This window comes from Ictidomys tridecemlineatus, chromosome 5 (assembly GCF_052094955.1).
Source record: "Ictidomys tridecemlineatus isolate mIctTri1 chromosome 5, mIctTri1.hap1, whole genome shotgun sequence".
Classification (NCBI taxonomy): Eukaryota; Metazoa; Chordata; class Mammalia; order Rodentia; family Sciuridae; genus Ictidomys; species Ictidomys tridecemlineatus.
Genome location: NC_135481.1, coordinates 158,507,264 through 158,532,083, shown reverse-complemented (window position 1 = coordinate 158,532,083; position 24,820 = coordinate 158,507,264). Strand labels below are relative to the sequence as shown.

At 39.5% G+C, this 24,820-nt stretch overlaps 1 protein-coding gene across 1 annotated transcript in view; it reads left to right on the top strand.

Annotated features, from left to right (window-relative positions):
* Dtd1 (D-aminoacyl-tRNA deacylase 1) overlaps nt 1-23,964 on the top strand; it is a 202,538-nt gene extending 178,574 nt beyond the window's left edge. The window contains exons 5-6 of the mRNA XM_005320433.5: nt 12,703-12,877; nt 23,377-23,964. Coding sequence (XP_005320490.3) covers nt 12,703-12,855 — 153 coding nt within the window. The 3' untranslated portion in view covers nt 12,856-12,877; nt 23,377-23,964. The remainder of the gene's footprint in view (nt 1-12,702; nt 12,878-23,376) is intronic.
* The last annotated feature ends 856 nt before the right edge of the window (nt 23,965-24,820 follow it).

Sequence of the window (24,820 nt, the reverse complement as noted above, 5' to 3'; positions counted from 1 at the left end):
CTCTGTGGATCTGAGGCATTACCATTTTTACCCTATAGGCTTATAGTGCCCCTGTAGGGTTCCAAGAACTCTACTTTGAGGTGAAGGACAATGTTAACAGATCCCAGAATAAACAGTATACACCATGGCCAGCTGGAGGTCCAAACTGGGAGTTTCCTCCACTGAAGATGGTGATGAAGGTGACTCAAGATGGAGGTGTCTGCTTTCAGCGATGGGGTGTTGGGTTGGATGGGAGGAGCCGGGCATTTGTGTTTGCACAATTGTTTCAGAGACGAGCTCTGTGGTGTGCAGTGTGTGGCTGTCAGCTGACTTCAGATCTTGTGTTGTTATTTTTTAATTCTTATCAATTTGAAGAATCATAAATCATAAGTCACTGTTTCTATTTGCATCAATTTAATTACTGGTGAATCTGAACTCTTTTTACCCCCATAAGCTCTCTAGGCATTTGCATTTCTTCACATTTTAAAAATTGCTTGCAAATCTGGATTTCAGATCCAGATAAGTTTGGTTACTTTCTCATTTACATTTTATATTTTCTCATTTAAGAATTAGTTTAGAATTTGTATAACTCATTTTGCTTGTTATGTTACTTAACATAATTTCCTTTCTTACTCTTAAGAGGCTGAGGTTCTTTTATTCGTTTTTTTGTTTTTTTTTTTTTTGTGGATAGAATGGGCATGATACTTTCTGAATACATGCCTGCTTAGGAGTGTCTTGGTTGACACAGAGTGTTTGGCTCGCCATCTTTTGTCCTCATACTCTGTAGATATTGTCCCAGTGGTTGGTTTGTTTTGGTCCATCTTTCTTCCTATTCACCTTCTTGCCCTACAGTCATTAATTTAACACATAGCTGGTCAGTGTTTTATTGAATCCTGACTCTTACTGGCATTTAGTGGCCTGGAAGGGAAAGGGAGATGCCCTTGGTGCAGATCTCTTTTCTTAAATATAGCCCAGTTGTTTTTTTCAGCATATACTTGAGCCTCTCTTTAGCCCATGGAAGATCTTTGTTTATGGCCTTTTCTGCATCTGCTCTCCCTCTTTTTATAATTCCTGTCCTAGAAATGACCAGATTTCTTATGCTGAATTTCCAAGTTTCTGCTCTTTTCATTTAGTGCCTTTTCCTCTGAGTATTGAAAGAATTGCATATGATATTTCTCTATTAATTTTGTTTTCTGTAGTACTGGATCTATTAACTACATCCATTGTATGCATTTTTTTTCTTAAATCAATTTTAAATTACTTATTAAAGTAATTATATACATAATTTAAAGTCATACCTGTAAGTATAATGAAAAATAACCTCTTCTTATTCTTCCTTGTCCTTGCCATCTTCCCTACAAGCAACCACCTTAAACATATTTCAAGCTACTTCTCTGAACACTTTTGCCTCTATTTCTAAATAAACTATTTTTTTAACTTATTAAATTTTGACATTTTTTCCCACTGCTGTAGATGAGGACCTGGCACTGTTTCCTCCCATCATTTTCCATTAAAACAGTAAACAGTATTTATATTATTGTGACTTTAATTGTTAGCCACCACAAAGCCAAGTTGTACCCTGTGGTTTTTGTTGCTGCTGTTTAGCCTTTTGCTTCTCTGGAAATGTTTACTTGTTTTTTTGTTCTTCTTGCAATCTGACTAAAAGTACTATTACTCCTCCTCCTCCTAGACCTCTGGTTCTCAGGCCTTCTCTCTGTAGCACCCCTCCCCAGGGGAGACCATCCTCTGGATCCCTTGCCAGATCCTGTGTGGACAGGTCACTCTTCTGGCTGCTGAGTTCCCAACTTGCCTGAACCTGGCTTCAACTTCTCTACCAGGTCATGTCCATTGCTTTTCTATATCCCTTGTCTTCCTCTTTTCTGTTTTATAGTCCTCTTTTACAGTAATTCTTCATTGTTTCAAATCTGCTTACTTGGCATTTGTACAACATATAGACTAAATAAGGGAAAGAAAAGCTCCTCCTAACTTTTTCTTAAGACTTGCAAATTGAAGAAACATTTTGAATCATTTAAAGAGAACTATTAGTTTAAAATGCTCGTGAACAGTTTTCTGTTACCAATTATGCATTGGAATACCAAAACTGAAATTGTTCAAGTTTCTCCTTAAACTTTGCTATAATTCATGATTATTAGCCAGACATATGCCAACAGTGTGATAGATGCTGACTAAAGTCTAAAGTAGATGTTGACTAAATCGTTTATTACTTTTTCCTTCAAAGAGTCTATGGGCTAAAAAATGGGAAATGCACACAGACATGTGACTCTTGGTTGCTCCTAAGCTATAGCCATTGCTTCTCTATAAGTGGAGGGGAAATGGTTACTTTTCTTCCAATAGTCTGGCAACTTTATGATTAGTCCCTATTGAAGGAAGAACCAAGGCCACATGTTGGTGAAGAGAGGGCAGTTTCCATATAGAAGTTTGAGAAATACAGTCAATGCCTTGTTCCCAGTGGTGTTAGGGAATGAAGTGCAACATGATAAAAACTCCTGGCTACTCGAATATATAATTTACCATATAAGTGGATTACCAGTTTTCAAAGAATTAAGCATATATAATAAGTGTCTCACGATTATAGTCAAACTTGCACAGTAGTCCCTTCAGGTAATAGCATTTTTCACTGCTTTGTAAGGGAGAGCAATAATCCTGCATATCCACTGTGTCCATCCAGTGTCCAGATGCAAAAAGGATTTTGATTGTTGACAGAGGGCCAAATAACAAACGAGTTATGCATAATTAATTATTATAGTAAGATGTGGTTTATTTCAAAGCATTTGTTCTCTTCCCCTTGAAAGTGAAAGGATTTAGATACAGTTAGTTTACATTTGGGAAGTCTTCCCAGAAGCATGGTGAGGGGTAGGAAGGGAGCCAGGGAGGAGACAGCCTAAAAGGGTACATGAGTGATCCCTGGGTGTCCTCTGGAGAACAATGCAAGATACATCTCAGAGCTGGCTCTTCTAGAGCCATTAGTTTCCTGCTGCTTCTGGCCTGCACTGAGCTAAGGCCTTGCACCTTCCTATGGCCAGATGGTGCCTTATGCAGACGGGTAGGTGCTCCAAGTAGGTGGTTGAAGTCTTGTAGAGTTGTTCATGGAAGAAGCAGGTGACTTTTGGGCTGGAGGATACAGGGACTCTGACAGTGAGCACTGCAGGTCACTAACTCAGAGAACTTGATGGCAGTTTCACCAATAGAGAAACACCCCTGGGCCAACCCCAGCCTCTCCCACATCCCACTGTGGCCTGAAACAAGTAAGCACTGGGGCCGGAAAGACTGAAGTCATTCCAGTGAATGCCTGTACACTCAAGGATTAAACCAAAGGAGATTTAGCCAAGTGTAAGAATAATAGAAAGGCAACCAAACTGCCCCCTCTTCTTTTTTGCATGCCTGAGAGGGTTTTTGTAAACAATGGGGAATTAGAAAATAAAATTAGCTTGCAGGATTTCAGATGGGGACAGATGCCTATTTGCTAGACTTTTTTTTTTTTTAATTCCCACAAAAACCTCAAGCAGAGTTAATAATGTATGAAAATTAGGTACCATGTGTGCACTTTGCTTCATAATGTTTTTATTAAGCATCCAGTTGATTTAAAAATAATACAAGACAATTGAAATAATGGCAGGTTCTGTGATGTGTATGGAAACATCCTTTTTGAATGTTCTGTCAGGTTTTCCATTACACAAAGACATTTTTTAGAAAAGCTTTTAGAATTATCATATAATATAAAATTATATCAAGCTGCAGTTTGATAAAACAAATTGTCCAAGTATAAATTTCAATTGCTTTTTTAAAAAATGGCTTAGTCAACTAGAGATATCTTGTGGAGGTAAGTTTCTGCAGATCTGTTAAAATGCTATAGTAGATTGAGACTTCTGTCTTCCGTGATTTTTACTAATCTTTTACTGTTTGGAATTTGCCTTCTCTTTTCCTTTTCCACTCTCTATCACCGGCAGTTAGTAGAAAGAAACAGGGGGAAAAGATCATGGACCCAGGGGTTTCCCATAGCTCAAGCAATATCCCAATTCTGAAGGCAGAAATGAGTCTAGATGAAGCTGACACATCATTAGACTTACCTGGTGGATGTATCCTCTCTCAGAGGTTGTGTGCAGGTTTCGGTCACCAAAATAATCTATTCCTGAAGATGTCTTGGCTCATTACAAAAGGCAGCTCCTCTAGTTGCTGTGTAATTGAACTCTTTCATCTGCATGATAGTGATGGAAATTTGCCTTCCAGAAGTTTCCATGGTCTAACAGAGTAAATCGAGATGTATTAAAGTCTTGTAATTCAACCTACACCCAAGAAGTTTCTTTATTAACTTTTCTTTATTCTATAGCATACTTTAGTTATATATTGCCTTAAAATCATTGATTATTTGATAGCACACACATACTTAATGATGGCTTTCTATGTTTATCTTTAGGGTTAGAGGATGAGCACACATTGTGGTTCAAATGAATTGATGAAGTCATGATAGTTTTATCATATATATAAAATAATATCAAGCTGCAGATTGGTAAAACAAATTGTCCAAGTATAAATTCCAGTTGCTTTTTTTTTTAAATGGCTTAACTGGTGGGAGTTGATGGACATTTAATGAGGACAGTAAGCATTGTGGAGAGAGATTTCTAATGTTGTTGAAATGAGCTACCAGGCTAATTGATTTGGGGCATTTTGTCCTTATGGCTTTAACTCATGTGCTTACTTCTAAGGGGGACTGGTTGGGCATGTCCTTTCTTGCAGCATCCTGATGGCCCAGCTGTGGCTCCTGACATCAGCAGCACCACAGGTGTGGACTAGTACCCTCAGAGTAATAATACCGTCAGGTATTTTTAAAGTAACTCTAGAGGAGACATTTGATCTTTATGACTTGCACCATAAGACTTTCTTGGAATCTCTGCAAGGGGTTGGTTGGAACAGAACTTTTCCATCTATATTATGGTCTATAAAAATCATTGTAACTGACTTCATGGGGCTTGAGTTTTTCTTTTGTTATTTTCTTCACTCTTTAATTAGATTTTGCTCATATGCAGGACAGAGCAGTCTGGCAGAAAGTAACTAGCATTAAAATAACTCAAAGAGAGGACTGTACTGGCATCACCCTAGCAAGAATGGGAATGGGGTTTGCTGCCCTGGACCTTGGCAGCCCTCAGGAACCCCTATGCAGGTGAAGATTTGCTCCAGAAGGAGCCAGGTCGACTGGAGGCTTGGCCAGGAGTCCTGAGACCTGGTGCTCTTCCCCACCTGGCCATGGCTTCCGAGTGGCCTTGGGCAGGTTCTCTCTTCACTGACTTCATTGCACTCAAAAACAATCTGGGAATAAAAATATCTGTTCTTGATTTCTTGGAATCCTGATGGGGAAGAATTGGCTTTCAGGATTGCATTTTTAGAGAGTTGAAATGAAAATTTCAAGTTATATGCATGGGTCCTTTTTTGGTAAGTTGTAGGATCAACTAAGAGAAAGACAAGATCTAAGTTGATTTTTTTCTGGAACTTACCACAAAAATGCTCTATAGGAAATCTATGAGAAACTGTAATTTCCTCCCCCGTCATTCCCCCAAATCTTGTTGGAACCAAGTTTAAGGCATCATCACCCTGTCATTCTTAAGAATATCCTTCCATCAGGGATTGCTGCCTCCTTGTTTTATTCTGAACTAATTAACAAAGACATCAGATTTCTAGAACACCTTCAAAGTTGACCCTAGTGCTTAGTGGCGTGGTAGGTTGGGGTGTCCTCAGAGAGGCAGGTGGGATGGTGGGATAGCCTTTTTTTTTGCATTTGAAAAATTATTTTTTTATTTGTTCTTTATAGTTATATATGACAGTAGAATATATTTTGACATATCATACATACATGGAGTATAACCTCACATTTTTGTAGTTGTACATGATTTGGAGTTACATTGTGAGTCAGCTTATTTCGGGTCACCATCTGCATATCAGAGAAAACATTCCGCTTTTGTTTTTTGGGGATTGGCTTATTTCACTTGACATGATGGTCTCCAGTTCCATCCATTTACTGACAAATGCATAATTTCATTCTTCTTTATGGCTCAGTAATATTCCATTGTGTATATGTACCACATTTTCTTTATCCATTCATCTGTTGAAGGGCACTTAGGTTGGTTCCATAGCTTAGATATTGTGAATTAATGTGCTATAAACATTGATGTGGCTGTTTCACTATAGTTTGCTGATTTTAAGCCCTTTGGGTATATGCCAAGGCGTGGGATGACTGAGTCAAATGGTGGTTCCATTCCAAATTTTCTGAGGAATCGCTATACTACTTTTCAGCGTGGTTGCACCAAATTATAGTCCCACCAGCAATATATGAGTGTACCTTTTCCCCCCACATCCTTGACAATATTTATTGTTGCTAGTATTCTTGATAATTGTCATTCTGACTGGAGTGAAATGCAATCTTTGTGTAGTTTTAATTTGCATTTCTCTAAGTGCTAGTGATGATAAGCATTTTTTTCATATATTTGTTGACTGTCAAGTTTTTTGAGTTCTTAATATATCCTGGAGATTAATGCTCTGAGTTGCAAAGCAAAGATTTTCTCCCATTCTATAGGTTCTCTCTTCTCATTCCTGATTGTTTCCTTTGCTGTGAAGAAGCTTTTTTTTTTTTTAGTTTGATTCCATCCCATTTAATGATTCTTGATTTTACTTATTTTACTTCTTGCACTTTAAGAGTCTTGATGAATTTGATTCCTAAGCTGATATGATGAGGATTGGGGCCTATTTTTTCTTCTAGTAGATGTAGCAGAACTAGGTTCTTTCTGCTGGGTCTATTTGAAACTAGGTTCTTTCTGCTGGGTCCATTTGAATCCTTCCAGTCTGGATTGGTGTTAACTTGGTTGCAGGGTTCAAGCCTTCTCAAATCTTCTGAAATGAATGGAATCTTGGAAACCCAGAGTCTGGCCATATGAGAAGGGCTGAGCTCTCTGATTTATTTATTGAGATGTTTCTTGTGGCTTATTAGCATCCACAGAAGCCTGGAATTACTTATTCAAATTTTCTGTGATTGTCACGTTGGATCACGCCTCAGGTGAGGGGATCCGTCTTTAAAGATGCTTCTGGGGTGATATTGTAATTGAAATACAGGGGCAGATAATAACAATTTCCTGTTTATTTGGTGCCTTGCATCTCAGATCTCACCTCAAATCTCAGACAAACTGCAACCATACTTTATCCTTACTGTGTCCTGGCCTGTCATTTACAGAAATGCAGACAGAGGCAGAGGCATCAAAGTCCTGCCCATGTTTCTGCTTTCCTCTTTCCAGTGTACTGCCATCCACCTAAGAGACAAATATACCAACTCCAAAATCAAGTTCCTCACCTGTCAGTTCTGACCTGTATACCTTCTGCTGGGTGGGTCCCACAGTTCCTTCTATGAGCAAGTGAATAGCTATTTAATCACTCTGCTGATAAGCAAAAGGCCAAGCCACCCTTCCCTCTGAGATCGTCACCTGATTTGCTCTTCCAAACAAAATCAGCCTGTTCATTCATCCCCTCACTTGTTCACCCAGTGTTTTGTACGTGCTGCACTGTGCAAATCATGAACCTGTGGTTTTCTTGGTAAATGGGGGGACTTGTTCCCCTGCACCAGCACCTGCCTGCGGTGGGCACTTCAGTTACTGCCTGTGGTACCTCCTTGCTCTAACTCACCTCTCCTTTACTCCTTCTTTCCTGGCCAGCCCCACCCTCACCTGGACCTCTTGTTCTTTAGCCTCTTCCTGTGTGGCCTTTCTTGTCTTCAGTCATCTCTGCGTGCCATTTTCTGATCAGACGCTCTATACTGCCTATGCCTTTGCCAGGGTGTGCCTGGCACCATGGTATGTGTCCCAGGAAGAATGGTAGGGGTTTCCGGCAACCTCAGGTTCTTCCACTAAGATGGGGATTGTAACTGTATCCTTTATATACCTCAAGTACATAGAACAGGGCCTGGCTTATAGTAAGTATGGATTGCCAAGTATTTTTCTGGTGGTCAGTCAGCCCTAGGAAGGCAGGGGCTCTGCTTGGTTCTCTGCTGTGTCCCTGGCATGTGAATGATACCCAATAAATATCTGTTAAAGAAATTAATAGATTAAAGGAGAGAGATCACCTGGTTCCCTGGAAAGAATATGGGGTTTGAGGTCTAGATGCCTTGGGTTTGGTACATCTTAGTCACTCACATGCTGCAAAACCCTTAAGCTAGAACCCTGCAGAATACCATCTTCTCATTTAATTCAGTGGGCATGTGATGTGAGGTTCTGCTTTTGGCTACAAGTGCCACAAACCTGTATGAGTGTGGCTTAAACAGTAAGGAGTGTGATTGCTTCCTTTACCAGGAAAGCTGATTCATCTAGGCCATGCACTATGGCCTTATTTGTAAATACTGTACTCATTCTGGCTCTGCTAGGGATCCCCAGAGGTTTCAGTGTCCCCTGGGTGCCCCTCCTCATGTTGAGAGCTTTACTATTCCAAAGCTCCTGATCCTTGCTTGATAGGAAGGCAGGCAGGGTCTCCATGCACCTGTATGTATCAGGGAGAGTGCCTTTCTCTGAAGCCGTACTACAACTCTTTCAGGTCCTGTTGGCTGTGATTTGTGTTATACACCATGTGACAGGAAGGTTGGATATTACTAACTCTGAAGTAGGAGGCTGATCATGCCAGCAGGGAAGGAGAGAGGGGTTGGGAAGGTAGTGCACCTGACTGTGCTTCTCCATGGAATGTCGATGATCAAACATTGGGATATTAGCAGCAACTAAAATCACATAATAGAAGTGCAAAGTAGAATCCCTAGCAGGTGACCCATATCTGCCCCATTAATTTTATATTTGTCCAGATAATGTCTAAAAAGAAAATGTGAATGCCCTTAATCGGGACATATCCTCTCCAGTGTAGTCTCATAGTCCACCATGTACCATGGCCTTATTTGTAAATACTATATTCATTTTGCTACCTGCCTGAGGCATCTAAGTTTTCAGGCTCTGAGGGTAGAGCATTATAACATGCATGTTCAACTAGTTTATTCTTGCATTATGCAATTAGGGCTTGAACTTCATAATTACAAAATCCCTTATTTTCTTGGGAGGTGGGGGTGGGTCTGGATATTCCCTTCCTTCTTTCTTGGACCTGCACTTTCCCTTTCTCCACCATGAGAGGTGCAAGCTGATCATAGGACACACACTGGTGTCTGTGTTGCCTTTGGAAGGTTGACTTTCTGATACAATAAAGCCAGTAGTTTGAATAGGGTTTCTATTGCAATGCGAATAACTCTCATCAGTAGACTAAAAGTAGCAGATAAAACCCCCAAAGTACTCTATCTCAGTGTTCACAAATCATATGTTCTCAGAACTGTAGTGTTTTATATTCTCTTTGCATCTCCTGTAAATTTGAAAGCTATAGACATTCTATATGAGCCCAATTTCTTTTCTTCCTCTCTTTCTTTCTTCCTCATTTGTTTCCTTAAAAAAAAAAATCCAGCTATTGTCTTGTGACTTAAATTCTACCTTCTGGCTGCATTGGATTCTCAGTTTTCTGAAAAAAAGGCTTAAATTTATTAGTTTGGTTCACAGTGTTCTCACAAGGAACTTTACTTGGTGGCCTGGAACCATATGGGGCTGGGTGGTTTTAAGACAAATAATGTAAGAAAATCACCATTACTTCGTTGGCAGAGATGCAGGCTGTGTCTGTTTCTTAAAGAATTATCACATGTGATTTAAAAACTTGGTTCATGGTGGGAGGAGACAAGATTAAGGTAGAAGTTCAAACCCACATTTCTGAGTTGTGTGCTATGGTGACGGCAGGCCTCTAGGTCAGAGCTTGTATTTGATAGTGCTGCTTGGAGTTGAGAAGCCTCTAGGGAACCCGTGTTTACTGGGACTATACTTCACCATCCTCTCAGGATCTGATGTCAAGAGCATTAAGGAGCAGGAAATGAATAGCAAGCAAATCACAGGCAAGCCCAGCTTGAGATTGAGTTTTAGCAGCGGGGGAGATTTCATTTACTTTTGTCACCTGTGATATTTACATATTTTATATTTTATCTCAAAAGAGGAGAAGCAAAACCGAGCAGGAATCTTACTTTTTAAGACAAAAATTATACTTTTCAGCATCTCACTTGGAACATGTTTATGATATTTTGTGTGTGTGTGTGTGTGTGTGTGTGTGTGTGTGTGTGTGAGAGAGAGAGAGAGAGAGAGAGAGAGAGAGAGAGAGAGAGAGAGAGAGAGAGAGTAATATACACACATAATATGTGCAGATATAAATTTATAGCCACTAACATAAACTGCTAGAAGCAAAATTCCGTTTATTAGTTCACTGCAGAACACTGACTCTCAGATTTTTAGATTTCGTAAACCAGGAATACAGGGCGGGGGGGGGGGGAAGAACTTGAGTTTAGCATGGATTGTTAACTTCTATTTTCCAAAATTGTTGATTTAAAAAAAAATATCACAATAAAATCCATATAAAATTTGCCATTTTAAACCTTCTTTTAGGTTACAATTCTGCAGTGTTAGGTATATTCACACTGGGCAATCCAGGTCATTTTGCAAGAATGAGAACAAAACAGAGGGAACCCCAACCATCCTCATCATTTCATAAAAGAACAAATTTCAACACAAGGAGAGTAATAAACAGCATTCTCAGTTGAGGAAATTTATTCCTAATCTCTGGTAGAGTAGTACAGAGAAAAACATTTGTCTTTGGCAAAGTAATACCTCAGAGAAAAATACAGCAAGGAAACTCTGTAGAGCCAGTTCCCAAATTTAAAAAGTATACATTTTTGTCATCATGCTCCACATCATTTCTGTGTACAGGACTAGTACCTAAAGTATTTTTAACCAGACTGTGGTGAGAAAGAGCTTGTGCCATAGTGAAGTCAGCCACACCACTAAGCTCAAAGTTTAGAAAGTGATACTTGCCACAGGCAGACTTTGTCCACAAAGGAAGGCATATGTTGAGTTCCATCCTACGTGAGCATCTTCGCATCAGTGGTCCAGGTGTCCTGTGTAAATAGCTCAAAGACTGGTCCTAGTGAGGAGCCCAGCTCTAGATCAGGTTTTGTTCACACAGAGGTAAAATTTGACAGAGTTGAAATCTGTATATCCATGCCACCACATCTCTTTCTACTCTTCCAAGTTAACTAGTGCAGTGCAGTTGGCATTCTCCCAGTCCACATTGCATTTGCATCAGCTCGTTAGCAATGTGTAGTGTTTTGTGTAAATGAAATCCCACAGAAAATAACTTTCTGAAATTTAATTTGTTTTTAAACAGTATGGTTTTGAAGACATCTATTTTGATACATTGGAGTACTTTGATACTCTACAGTATTGCTTTATGTGACTATACCACATTGTATTTATCTGTCCTCATGTTGATGGGCATTTGTGATGTTTCTAGGTTTTAGCCAATACAGGCAACCTACAGTGCACATTTTTATGAGCTTTCATGTGCACAGGAGGGGAAGTTTATCCAGGGTAGTTACCTGGGAGGAGAGTTGCTGGGTCAAAGGTGAAGGGATGTCTTTATCACAAAATCTAATTGATTAGCACATTAAGCAGCTTGGCTATTTATTGCATCTTTGCAGGCCAGTGGGGTTGGGAAAGGTAATACTTACGTAAACCAATCATTAAGAGAATTGGTTTTCTGGATCAAATTGAGAACTATCAACTGTTCATCTCTCTAAGGTTTAACTCAAAGTCTGTCCATATAGAAGAAATGATTTGGAAAATTATGTAAAATGACTCTTTTTAATATCTTTGGATGTAGGACAGGGACCAGCAAGGAGGGTCCTCAGCCCCTCCTTAAGTTTCCTTCTTTTTTTGTGATCAAGAAAATGTTTGCAAACTTGGTCTGGAAGGCAGATGGAACTGGGTGTTATTGCCTCTCAGGCGTTGTTACAGATGCCTTTTTTGGTCCAAGAAAATCCCATGGACCAAAACTTGGCCAATCTTCTCAAACAAGCTTCTCAGTCGGGCTTTCTGGAGTGGCCTTGCTCAGATTGTGAGATGATCTAAGTTTCTTTCCGCTGTCTAGTCTGTGGTTTATTTGAACCCATTGGGTAGAAATCCAGAGAAGAAACGGGCCCAGGTTCCACTGGGCTAGACATCAGAAGCATGTCCCCCAGCTGGACAGTAAGAAGCTGGGGAGGCTCTGTGGCCAGCAGTCTGCATGCAGCTACCACAGGCCTGCTAGGATCCCTCCAGCTGGGTGAGTCAGGCTTCAGCCTCACAAAACAAACTAGTAACTGAGATGATGTTCAATGTGCTTAATGTACTTTATGTCATAGACTTTTCTGTTCTCTTCAGCAACTAGTGGAGTGTTTTGAACACTCTTTAGAAAACAGTAAGCAGGAAGACAACTTGGTGAGAATATAGAGCTTATTCTTGAAGAAAGCAGTGACAGGACTTTGTCACTTACAGAGCTCTTCTGAGTCTGGGGAGGGAGGCTGTTGCCATCCCCAAATCCTACATGCCAAGTTGAATCATGGATAGGGAAAAGGTCTGAGGAGGATCACACCTGTGGCTCATCTGTGTTAATGATTCAGGGACCCGTCTGATCATATTTTGTCTACATTGGCATCTGAACCGCCATGGTGTGCCAGGTATCAGACAAAAGCTTTCTCAATGCTTTCCACCTGGAAGAAACTGCTGTCTTGGATATCTAGGAATGCATTCTCATTTGTAAACTATTCTTTCTTCTTTTTCTTTTTTTAATCAGCTGTCAAAGCTTGAGAAACAGCAGCAGAGGAAAGAAAAGACCAGAGCCAAGGGCCCTTCTGAATCAAGCAAAGAGCGAAATGCCCCCCGAAAAGAAGACCGCAGCGCCAGCAGCGGGGCAGAGGGTGATGTGTCCTCTGAGCGGGAACCATAGCCCCTGGAGGCAGAGAGCTTAGGTAGGTTGTTTATCTGCCTGCATAGCTTTGCCCTCACAAATTTGGGGCAGCAGTAATGAATAGAGGATGAAATGGCTGCTGAGGACATGTGTCCATAGCCTCCTTGAACATGCTTCCATCCTGGAAGACAGATGCTGGCAAGTAAAGTCGTGTTGTATTCATTGAGAAGCTGGAGGGCAGGACACCCACAGGCCCCAGTGGACAGGAATGTGCGCCTCCTTCCTCCGTTGCCAGTGTTGGCCACAATTGCTGCTACCCCGAGTGTGTGGAGGGCACCTGCAGGTATCTGATCCAGACAGCAGCTGTGTGCATGCTCCTGCCATCCTACCACCACTACCAGTCTTGCTCCTAGTGCAGAGGAGCAAATTGCCTGTGGAGGCCACTGTTCTTAGCAGCAGTCTGCTCTCATGGTTTCCTTGTTTTTGTTCTGACATCAATCACTTTGTCCTGCATAGGACTGGCAATTTACTGTTCCTGCAACCACCCTTTATTCTTCATCATATCCATGCCCAGATCTGTATTGTAGTTCACAGTAGCATTAAGCCATCTCCCTGCCTGAAGATCACAGGCCTCTGAAATGTGATGCAGAAATCTGATGGCCTTCTGCTTCAGTTCCTTCCCTTAGCAAATGTATTAGCAGAGCTTCTTATTTGCCAGACACTATACCAAGCACTAGAGATATAGATATGAGGGACCCACGGGTTATCCATATGGAGTTCACAAATTCAGGGAGAAGAATAGAAATCACTATACCACAGCATTGTGCCTTGTGGTGGCAATGTGACTGTGGTATGAGGTGGAGAGGGCTCTGGAACCAGACTTTGAAGGACACGTAGAATTAGAGAGATGAAGGGCAAAGATCAGGGAAGAGTTGCCTAAGCCAAGAGAAGAGAAAAATGTATTAGTTTTCTGTCACTAAAACAAAATATTTGAGGTAATCAATTTGTAAAGAGAAAATGTTTACATTTTTGAAGGTTTCAGTTCATGACAGATTATCAACATTACTTTTGGACCTGTGGCAAGGTTGGAGAATGTAGTGGAGCAGAACCACTTGTTTCACTGCAGGAAGAGGAAGGGGAAGAGGCTGGGGTCCCATAATTCCCTTCAAGAGCTTGTCCTCAGTAACCTAAAGATCTCTCACTAGGCCCTATCTCTTAAAAGTTCTACTGTCTCCCAACAGAGCACTCTAAGGACCAAGCTTTAATACATGGGCCTTGGGGATATTCTGTACAGCATCCTCTCAAGCTTCCCTGGCCACAGGGGAGCATGTGGGAGAGACATGATCTACCTACACCTGTCTCTTGAATGAAGGATGCAGAGACCAACATTCTTTAGGCCAAGTTATAAGAGTGAGTACCTAACCTGGTTCAGAAGCAGAAGCCAGACTGGACCTTCCCCTTCAGTTTTCACTCCTTGGGCTGAGGGCTGCTGCCCATCCTTCCTGCTTTTCCACTCTCTTGAACCCACTCAGGCATAGCACTGTGTCTTCTTTCTTGGGTTTTGTTGAAACTGTAAATAACCCTTTTCCCAGTGAATTGGAACCTCAACAACACATTAAAAACAAATTGAATTTTCAAATGCCCATGATGAACTCAATATGTGTAAATTGGATAAAAATATAAGCACTCATCTCCAAACCCAGTTTATCAAATTAAATATACACATGAACACACAAACTTTGTGTATACACATGCATGTACTCAAAGTGTGCCTTGGAGCTTTGTATTTTCAAAACAATTTGAAAAATTCTAATGCTGCCTAGCTGATTCCTTTCTGGATTATATTATTAACATGCCAATATATTTGATAAATGTAATATCTTGGTTTTTGCTTTAGCTATATCTGATCAATACATTGAAAATCCTTGTTTTATCTATTTGGGGTTTTGAGTTCTATTGCTTTTTAAATCTGTGCGAAACAGACCAATTTGAATGCTCCCATTTGCTTTAAGTTTCATTAGCTTTGGACTCAGAATAATTCTTGATGATTAATATCCTATGGCCACTGTACAACCTGGGGGTAATTTTGCTATTTATGTGAGAGGGAAAATAATCTGAGGGCTATGTGGGCAGAGGAAGGTATAGTAGGTGTGTGTGTCCCAGAACATCAAGAAAGACATGTTCACAAAAAGAAAAACATAGGTGAGAGTTGGCTTTGCTTTTTAACATCTGCTGGGATCCCCATCTTGGAAGGGGAAAATTCTCATGAATTTGTAGGTATTTACTTCTTCTCTAAAGTCAGTGAAACTTTAAAAAAAAAAACTTGTTATTTATTTTCTTCCCTGAGTGGTGCAGATTGGGGCACATAGAACCTAGGATAAATGGGACTGTTGTCAAGCACTCAGAAAGAACTGGTCAGAGAGGGAGCTTAGCAGCAGAGGAAGCAAACCCAAAGGAAAGTACTTGGAAAAGAGTAGGTGATGACTTGTTCCTTCCCCTTCCTTGTAAGTCAAGTTTCTTGCAGCCATTCCATCATTATAGAATGAGGGTAGGCAGGAGGATGAGGAGGGATGATATAGGGGAAGCCCCTTCCAGAAGAAAGAAAGTAAAACATAGTCCTTAAGTTGTGGGGAGGTCAGTGGGAAGGAGCAGAGGGGCAGATGGAACAGAAACCAGAGACCACACTCACGTGTTTGAGTAGAAGAGGCAACCAGACATGTTTAGGCATCCAGAGGCCTGTAATAATGCTTCATAGCATTGGTCATTTCATGCAGTGCAGAAGGCACACAGAGAGGTTCCCCTGCCCTATGAGGGGTGCAGAGGAGATATACATTGGACGTGTTGGGATGGCCACAGGTCCTGGGTAGAATGAGGAAGGGAGCTTGCCCAGAGGTAGAGGAGTAGCTTTACCAGAAGGCTAGAGGCTTATGGCCTCAGCTCTTCATAGCACTAATAGACACTCTGGGTCTCAGCCCTGACCTCCACCTGGCCTCCTGGATGGAACTTGCAGGGGTTGTAGTGCTAGTGAAAGTAGAAGTCACCAGAGAGGCCTCCTGGGCAATTGAAAAACAACCTTGAATGGCCTTTCTCCCTTGGTGATGGCACCAGGTCCAGGCACTGATCCATACCAGTCACCTGACCACAGTGGCCTCTGAGGACCCAGAGCACTGTTGACACCAAGGCAAGAGGAAACTTCTATGTGCTCAAGATTTCCCTGACTGCTACTCAGAGGATAGTGAGCAAGGTTTGCTCAGCCCATGAAATCATAGATCACATTTTTGCACTAACTTATATGATATTGTCTAGAGTTTGGAGTAAGCCCACAAGGGAAGCCATTCATTTATTGACAATTTAACTTGGTCATCCACTTGTAGTTATTCAAATCAGAAGCAACATTGACAGTCTGGTGACTAGTGCCCAGGTCTGGGCGTGGATGATGCAGGGTGTGGAGAAGTCCTTCTGAGATTGTGCAACGGCTCCTTCGGGAGTCGGCCAAGGACCAGGGAGGAGCTGGGATGTTCGCACCTCTTAGAATTTAGCTGCTTTCCTGGGCTTGAAGACCTTAAAGGGGGCTGGTTTTGAACCTTAAAGATTTCCTGGGTTTGAAAACATTAAATGAGAGCTGGTTTTCCACTCATGTATTTGTAGTTTTTATTGTTCAGGTTTTTTTGTTGCCCCTTTTGATGAAATTTATCATATCAATGTATCAGAAAATCACCCCACAATATTCAGATACCCATGAAAGCTGAAATAAGTAACAACAGATAGGAGGTGACCTTGGCATTTGTTTTGCTTCACAGAATATAGGAGCCCCTCTCCTGAAGGGAGCAGCAGTTTTCATTTGCTTTTCTTTAAAAACAGAAAGAGCTCTTGGGAGCCTCACAGGCCCTAATGGGGGCAGCTTTGAGTTTGCAAGGCATGAGAGGCAAAGAAAAGGCAAAAGAAAAATGTGATGAGAAACTACACGATCTTGGGCATATTTTTTCTTTGAAAATGAATCCAAAACCTTCATGGTTCAAAGGACATTACCAGGATGTCAACATTTCTCTATCACATTGCAGACGTTCCTTCTTATTTTATCAAATGGACATAAAACTGCTAAAATTAACTTCTGGTTTTTATTCTCATTTCTTCTGACTCCTCACCTTGCTAGGAGGATTTGAGGTTCTCTGTGAGGCTGCAACTCAATTATTTACCCCTTTCTGACCAGTACTAATGCACTAGTGAAAACTCACTAAAAAAAATGTGGCTTTTGCTTTTGATTGCAGGTTCAAGTGTCACCTCATTTGAGCATTTATTTATTTATTTATTGTACATTTGAGTATTTATTTAGCTGCTGTAATTAGGGTGTGAGACCAGCACCCCACATTTCTGTCCTCAAATGTCAACACACTCAAAACCAAACAGGGGATGTGTTTTGGAAGCTGCCATCTGTTTGCTTTTTCAACTTGACCTTTGTCTGAATTATAAGATGTGTCCTGGCTGAGCACATTTCTTCCTAATGAGCTAGAGTACTTGAGTGTGTGTGTTTGCGTGCTCTGTTAAAAGGGCACTTGATCACTTCTCACTGTTTTCCCCTGTGTATGGTAGGATCTCTTTCATTCCGCAACCTTCTCTTCACTTCCCTGTGTCAACATTCATAACTCTTCCCCAAGCTCAGGTGCAGATATTTCATGGTGTAAAAGTAGCTGAGCCTCCAAAGTGATGGTTTTATTTTTTAAACTTTTTTTTTTAGTGGTTTTTTTTTTTTTAGTAGTTGTCCTCAACTTCACAATATACATTTTTAACTAATCTAAGTCCACCTTCAAATAAGACTGTACCACGTTACCTGTAGAATAGGAACTTTATGACACTGCCATTCTCCCAGTTTCTCCCTCCTACCCTTGTGACATTATTGTCACTAATTTCACTTTTCACACTCTCTAATCACTCAGTACATTGCTACTATTACTATTATAAATGGTTATTTTAAAGATAAAGTAAGATTAATAAAAAGAAAAGATTTAATTTGCTTTCATTACAAGAATCCAAGTTTCTGATCTATATCATGTTCCTTCTGCCTATTTAAAAATATTTCTTTTAATATTTCTTGAAGCACATATTTGAGGAAATCTTTGTTTTTTTCTTCACTTTTGAAGGACAATTTTGCTGGTATCCAATGCTATACTTTTTTTTACAATATTTAAATATTTTGTTCCACTTTTCTTTTTTTCTATTTTATTTAATTTTAAATGTATTTTATTTTTAATTGACTATGATAATTGTTCATATCTGTGGATACAGTGTGTCATTTTCAACACATGTATAGAATATGTAATGATCAGATCAGATTCTTTCATCAGTGCTTTGTAATTTTCTTTATAGAGATCATTCACTTCCTTGGTTAAATTTATTCCTAGATATTTTGTTTATTTATTTGTAGCTATTTTGAATGGGATTGCTTTCTTTTTCTCTTCTTCCTCCTGCGCGCGTGTGTGTGTGTGTGTGTGTGTGTGTGTGTGTGTGTGTGTGTTTGGTACTGGGGATTGAACCCTGGGGCTCTCTACCACTGAGCCCCTACCCCGGCCCTTTTTATTTTATTTTGAGATGGGATCTCACTAAGTTGCTGAGGCTGATCTTGAACTTGTAATCCTGCCTCAATTCCCAAATTGCTGGGAGTACAGGCTTGCTTCTCTATACCCGGCTAGATTGCTTTCTTGGACCATTCTCTTCTTATTTACACAGTTTCTTATGGCAAAATTACAAAGCTACAGAGCAGCTTTCATCTTTGTTCCTCTGTAGGTATTGTGGATTTTCCCCACCCTATCCCTCTGCCCCTGGCTTATTTTACAAATTTCTCTTTGATTTTCTGCAGTTTAAATATGATATGTCTGGTTGTGGTTCTTGTTTGGTGTTCTGAGCTCCCTGGTTTTGTGACTTGGTGTCTCTTATTAACTTTGGAAAGTTCTTGGCTGTCATTATTTCAAATACTTCTTTGTTAATTGTTCCGATTGTGTATACTAATTATGTATATGTTACATCTTTTACAATTGCCTTACAATTATTGTTCCCTTCCTCCCTCCCTCCCTCCCTCCCCACTTTCTTTCCTCTTTGCATTTTGGTTTGGGACTTTTGTATTAATCTATCTTTAAGCCCACTGATTCTTCCTTCAGCTGTATCTACCTGGTTTATTGGTGAGCCTATTAAGGACATTCTTTATTACTGTTAGAATGTTTTTGATTTCTATTATTTTCTTTTGATTCTTTCTTAAAGTTTCTGTTTCTCTGCTTACATTACCCATCTGTTCTTACATATTGTTTACTTTCCCCATCAGAACCCTTAACTATTAATCATAATCATTTTAAATTCCCTGTCTGAAAATTCCAACATTGGTGTCATATCTTCGTTTCATTCTGATGATACCTTTGAGTTTGCTGAGCTTCTTGAATCTATTAATGTATGTTATTTGGAAATTTTAAATAATACTTCTTCTTACCTGGAGGAAGTTCCTCTTTCAAAATCTTGAATATCATGTTGTCTTTTTGTTATATATGAGAATGATCTGTTTCCTCATTGACAAAGAATATGCAATTGTGACACTTTACTAGCAGTGGGGTTAGATTTTCTTCTTGGCCAGGTTTCCACCTCAGTTACCTTAGTTATTTGAAAAAAAGTTGGCAAAGACTTAGACACTCAAAGATTGAATGTTTTTTCTCATTTGTGGAAGCTAGAGTAAAATAAAGGAAAGGAGGAAGGAAAAATAAGATATCATAAATATAAAGGGAAGATCAGTAGTGTAGAAGGAGAACGAGAGGGAGAGAGGAAGGATGGGAAGGAGGCAATGCAGAATGAATTCTTAAAAAAATCATATTATGTGTATATAAAATATACCACAGGGAATTTCACCTTTATGTATAAATAAAAAGAGCCAATGAAATATAAATAAATGGATGAACACAAGGAAGTCTAAAGAGTAAATGAAGGAGAACTGGAAATAGGAGGGAGAATGGGAGGGAAAAGGGGGGCATTGTGAACTGAAATAGAATTCCATACATGTATGATTTTGTTGGAATGAACCCAACTACTATGTCAAGCTCTAATAAAAAAAAGAAAATAAGTTGGCAAGTAGCTGGCCATGATTAGAGAATTTATTACTGAGTTACAGAGCTAAGCTTACAGGTAACTTAGAGTGTACTAATACTGTAGCCACTAACTTCATGTATTTAAAAGTAAGTTAACTAAGGTTTAAAAAATATAAAATTTGTAGTAGACACATTTCATTGCCAAGTAGCCACACATGGCTAGTGGCTGCCATATTGGACAGCACTGATGCAGAACAATTTTATCATCACAAAAAGTTCAACTGGACCTAGAGGGATCAAGTTATGCTGTTGAGTCCATCATTGAACCACTTTAAGTTCTGTTAGGTGTATGTGGTTAACTGTTACAAATCTACATGAGAAATAAATGGAGGAAGAAGTCAAGCCAAAAAATAAAACCCAACTGCTGTCAGAGTTTGTTCCTTCCACTTTCATAAACATTTTTTTTTCCTGTGCTTGTTTTATTGCATCACATCAAGCTTCCAATTAATTAGGAAATCAAATCACTCATCCTGTGTTCTCATCGGTCAAGTCAGGATCATGAGAACTCAAGCAAAGGAAGTGTCTTTTGACAGTTCATTGGAGGGCCTCACTGGAATCTCTAACAATGTTAGCAGGTCAGCGTAAATCCTTTATTAATAGCATTGACTTCTCAGCAACTAATGTTTTTTCATAGGATATTCTTACCCTTCTAGGTAAATGATGAGATTTCCCAGTAGTGATCTGAAATAAATAATAAAAACAGTTTTTTTGGTAGTGATTTGCAGAGCAAGTCTGTGGTGTTGTGTATGTCTTAAGTCTAGCACTTGCACCTTGTGATTGTTTGAATGGCCTGATGCCAGAAGCAGGTCAGCTGTAAGTCAACATGTTTGAGAGTTTCAGTGTTTAAATAGGCTGTTGAGGGATTCCTTGCTTCAGGTCCTGGGCTGGACTCACTGAAGAGGTTCCCCACTGTCCTTGACATTTGAAGGCAGTAAATAAGAATCACTCCAAGCACATAGATGGAAGGAGCTTGTGGTTCCTCCACCTTCTTCCATAAGGCTGTGAAGTTGCAGTACTGAGTTGTCATGTACTTCTTTAGGTGCTCACAGCATTAAGTGCTCACAGCCTGCAGGTCAAATCTTCAAGTAGCTCAGCTGGCCCACATGCACTCCTCTCAATAGCTCTCAGAGGGAGGAGGCACATTATTGCCTCATTCAGGGTGTCTGAATTTCAAGTCTCAGGGGCCCACTTTTACTAGAGAATCATGTGTTCATCAGCTTGAACAGAACTTCTGCAGCACTTCTGATATGGCAAGTGTACCTCACAGATGGCTTCCTTCCACCTTTGTCATTTGTGCTTCCAATGATGTGAGCCTCATGATCTCCAGCTACTCCCAGGTGTTGGCCAGCAAACGGATTCCTAATTTCTCCAGTTAGGTTCAAGAAAATAAGAAGGAACATTTAAATAAACGAGATTGAAAATAGAATGCAACATCTATTGACCAGTCCATGCATTTTGGTTGGCTTTCAGTTGGAACTGCATCTGCTGTTGGCCACAGGCCTTTGCATGCAGTTTGGGAGCTCATTACTCACAATACTAATGCTGATGCTATGATTAACCCTGCTGATCAGAGTGCACAGGAGTTGTACTTAGTTGTAAGCCCTTTGAGGTAGATGTTTATAAATGCCTGAATGGTTTACCTAAAAACTTTGAAAATACTTGGGTCAAAACCTCTCAGAATCACTTCCAGTTATTTGTTTCTTTAGTAGGGAACTAAAATTCCTATCTTATAAATTTTTTGAAAGCCATTTTTATTACAAAATTAATGTTCATTCATATACAATTTCAGAAATGCAAGAATACTCAAAGAAAAATGTCAAAAATCATCTGCCATCTTGTTATTTGAAGATAATCATGATTAACATAATACTTTTATAACATTTTTTCTAAGCAGATTTTTTCTCTTTATCTAATTTTACAAAGCTTCAGACACATGTGCGTGCGTGTGCGATGGTGTACACACATAGATATGTGTATGCAAATGTGTTGTTTTCCTTGACTAAAAACTAGAAGGAAGATGTTCTAAGGAATGACATTCTATGTTCTCCACCTGCTGGTGGCCTTTCAGATATCTCTTAGGAAGGAGTACAGGACCGTACTGGGTGCATTTTGGAGTATGAGGGTAGGCCTTGGGGAAACCGTCGATCCCTTTTGTGGTTCCAGATATAACTAAAAAGCCTGGATTAGCTGTGGTTCCAGTTAGCCTTTCTTGTGTGTGCCCTGGGGCCTGGATATCAAACTGGGCACAGGAATGGAAAGCTTTTAACTCTATTGAGATATCTGCTCATGGCCTGTTGAGAATGTGCTCAGAAAGCACATTCACAGTGACATGCCTCAGTGTATCTACTGTTAATAGAATCTCTTGGTTTTACTGAAGTCCTTCCAATTAAACTTAAAATGTGAGAGAATAGAAACTACTGCTCTGTTAAGTTTTGAGATTTATTATAACTCTCAGATAGCAAATGCCTTTGTTACAGATCTTGGCAATATCAGCTGATTTTTGTTGTATCCTCCAAATTATAAAGGAAAACATGAGAAACTTGGAATTTTTATATTAAAGAACCATCCTTTGAGTAGTATTAAAAATCATCCCCAAAGCAAACATTTAGTTTATTTCTTGCTCCTGTCTTTTCCTATTCCTATCCCTTTACCTCCCTCCCTATAAAGGATTTGGAGATGAAGCTTTTGTATCTATTCTTCATGGAATTTATCCCATACATCTATGTCATATAATTTATGAGCATGGACCTATTTGTGATATATATTCTTTTAATTTTTAAAATTTCTATAAGATCTGTACTGTTCCCTCTTTGATTCCTTATATTGATAATTTGTGTTTTCTCCTTTTCTTCTTGGTAAGTCTGGCAAGAGGTTTACTAGTTTTATTGTTTTTTTCATTTATTTTGGCTTTCATTTTTCTTTTTGAAATTTCAAATTGAAATTGGTTTCTGTTTTTTATCTTTATTCTCTTCCTTCTGCTTGTTTTGGGTTTACTTTTCTTTACTCTCTCAGTTTCTTAAGACGGAAACTCAGATTTGACAGGTTTTTTTCCTTTTCTAATGTAAGTGATGAATGCTATGAATTTCTCCCTAAGTGTTAGCCTTAGGTGTATACCATAAATTTTTATATATTGTATTTTCATTTACTTCAAAATATTTCCTCATTTGCCTTGTGAATTCTCTTTGATGCAAATACCATTAAGAAGTGTATTTATATATTTGGTTTGGTATCTTTTGAGCTCAAAAAACAGATTTGGGTTTATATATAATAACATGACAGATTTTTCACCATGTAATGAAACATTATCATGCTAGTATCATTGGGTGAGCTTGAAAGGATATCTTCAGCTACTTTTTTAATGCTAATGTGCCTATATTAATTAGAGTTGAAGGAAAATTTTGGAATCCTCCTTAGTAATGAATCTTTTTGTTCTTTTTAGTGCATTACCATTGGGCAGATCTGGATCCTGAAAAATTCAAGATGCTAAGTACCTACACTGCTTTAAGAATTTGGGACTGAGACATGAAAAGGAAGATATACATAAGAAATTGGGAATCTAAATAACACTGCAACAAAACAAAACAAAAACAGAAAAACCCCTCCAAACCCTCCAAACAATAACAACAAAAAAGGAAAACAACCACCCAAAAGACCCCTAGGTTTTCTGTAGTTGCTGTGATCTGAAGGCAGTGGGTGCTGCTGATGGAAGGCAGTGCGTATGCAGAGGCACACAGCCGTGCCTCCCCCACAGAAAGGCTTCACTGGTTTCCACCATGTCTTGGCTTGCTTTTGGAACAGCCTGGCCCAACATCATTGGTCATCAAGTCCACTGTGGTGTATTCTGCTTGTCCATGATGGATCTCCAGCACATCCATGCTGTCTGCATTCTTTCCAACACTAGTTCATAAGACAGGGCCCATGTTATGGTATAAGGAGAACAACCATCAATGATAATGTATTGTGTGAAATGTTTGCATCTTGTAAATTTTTTCTTTTTTCTAAAAATAAATATTAATAAAATCCTAAATCTCAACAAACCACTTTATTATCAAACAAATTCTGCTGTTTCTGCTTAATGAGGTATCTGTAGAATTTCAGTGTGTCTGTCCCCTTTCCATGTATATCCACACTTCTTTATAAAAATCCCTCTTGCCAGAGACTTTCTCTGAGTTGCCCACACAGACCTCTGATTCCAGTGTGAAAGCCAATCCAGTAATTGATGATTTAAAGATAGTTGAAAATGAGATGGCAGGTCAGGGGAGTATAGATGAGTAGGGAATCCACCTTCAGTATGGCCATACCATTCTAACTGAGGCCAAGTGAGATTTCTGCACTGGTAGCCACCTTTGGGAGGAGACAAAGGCCTCCTGTGTGGAGTTATACAGAAATCCTTTTCTGATAGCTTCACAATTGTCCCTATATACAATCCAGCATACTCAGGGGAATCTGAAGAAAGAGCCATGTTCTGCCAAAGTAGTTTCTCAGTTAAATGTTAATCGGTTAGTGGTACATCTGTAGTGGTCATTTGGGATGTTATATAATACTGATAGTTATATATATATGCTTATCATATAAATGCTTATATAAATAGCTTTTTCTCTCTTGAAATATTTCTTGCCTATAGAGATGTCCATATTTGGCATTTTAGTAATGCTGGTTCTTCTGGTCTGACCCAGTCATCTACTTCAAATGAAAACATATTAGAAAGTATTAAAACATCTCAAATGACATCTCCAATGTACATTTAAGTACCTGGAATATAGAGTTAGAAAAAGATTTGCCAGATTGCTTTGTTCTGAACCAATACAGAGATCGAGGGTAATCCTCTATAGTTTTAACCTCTAGGTTTCAAACAAGACATCCCAGTGTGTCCAGGTAATCAT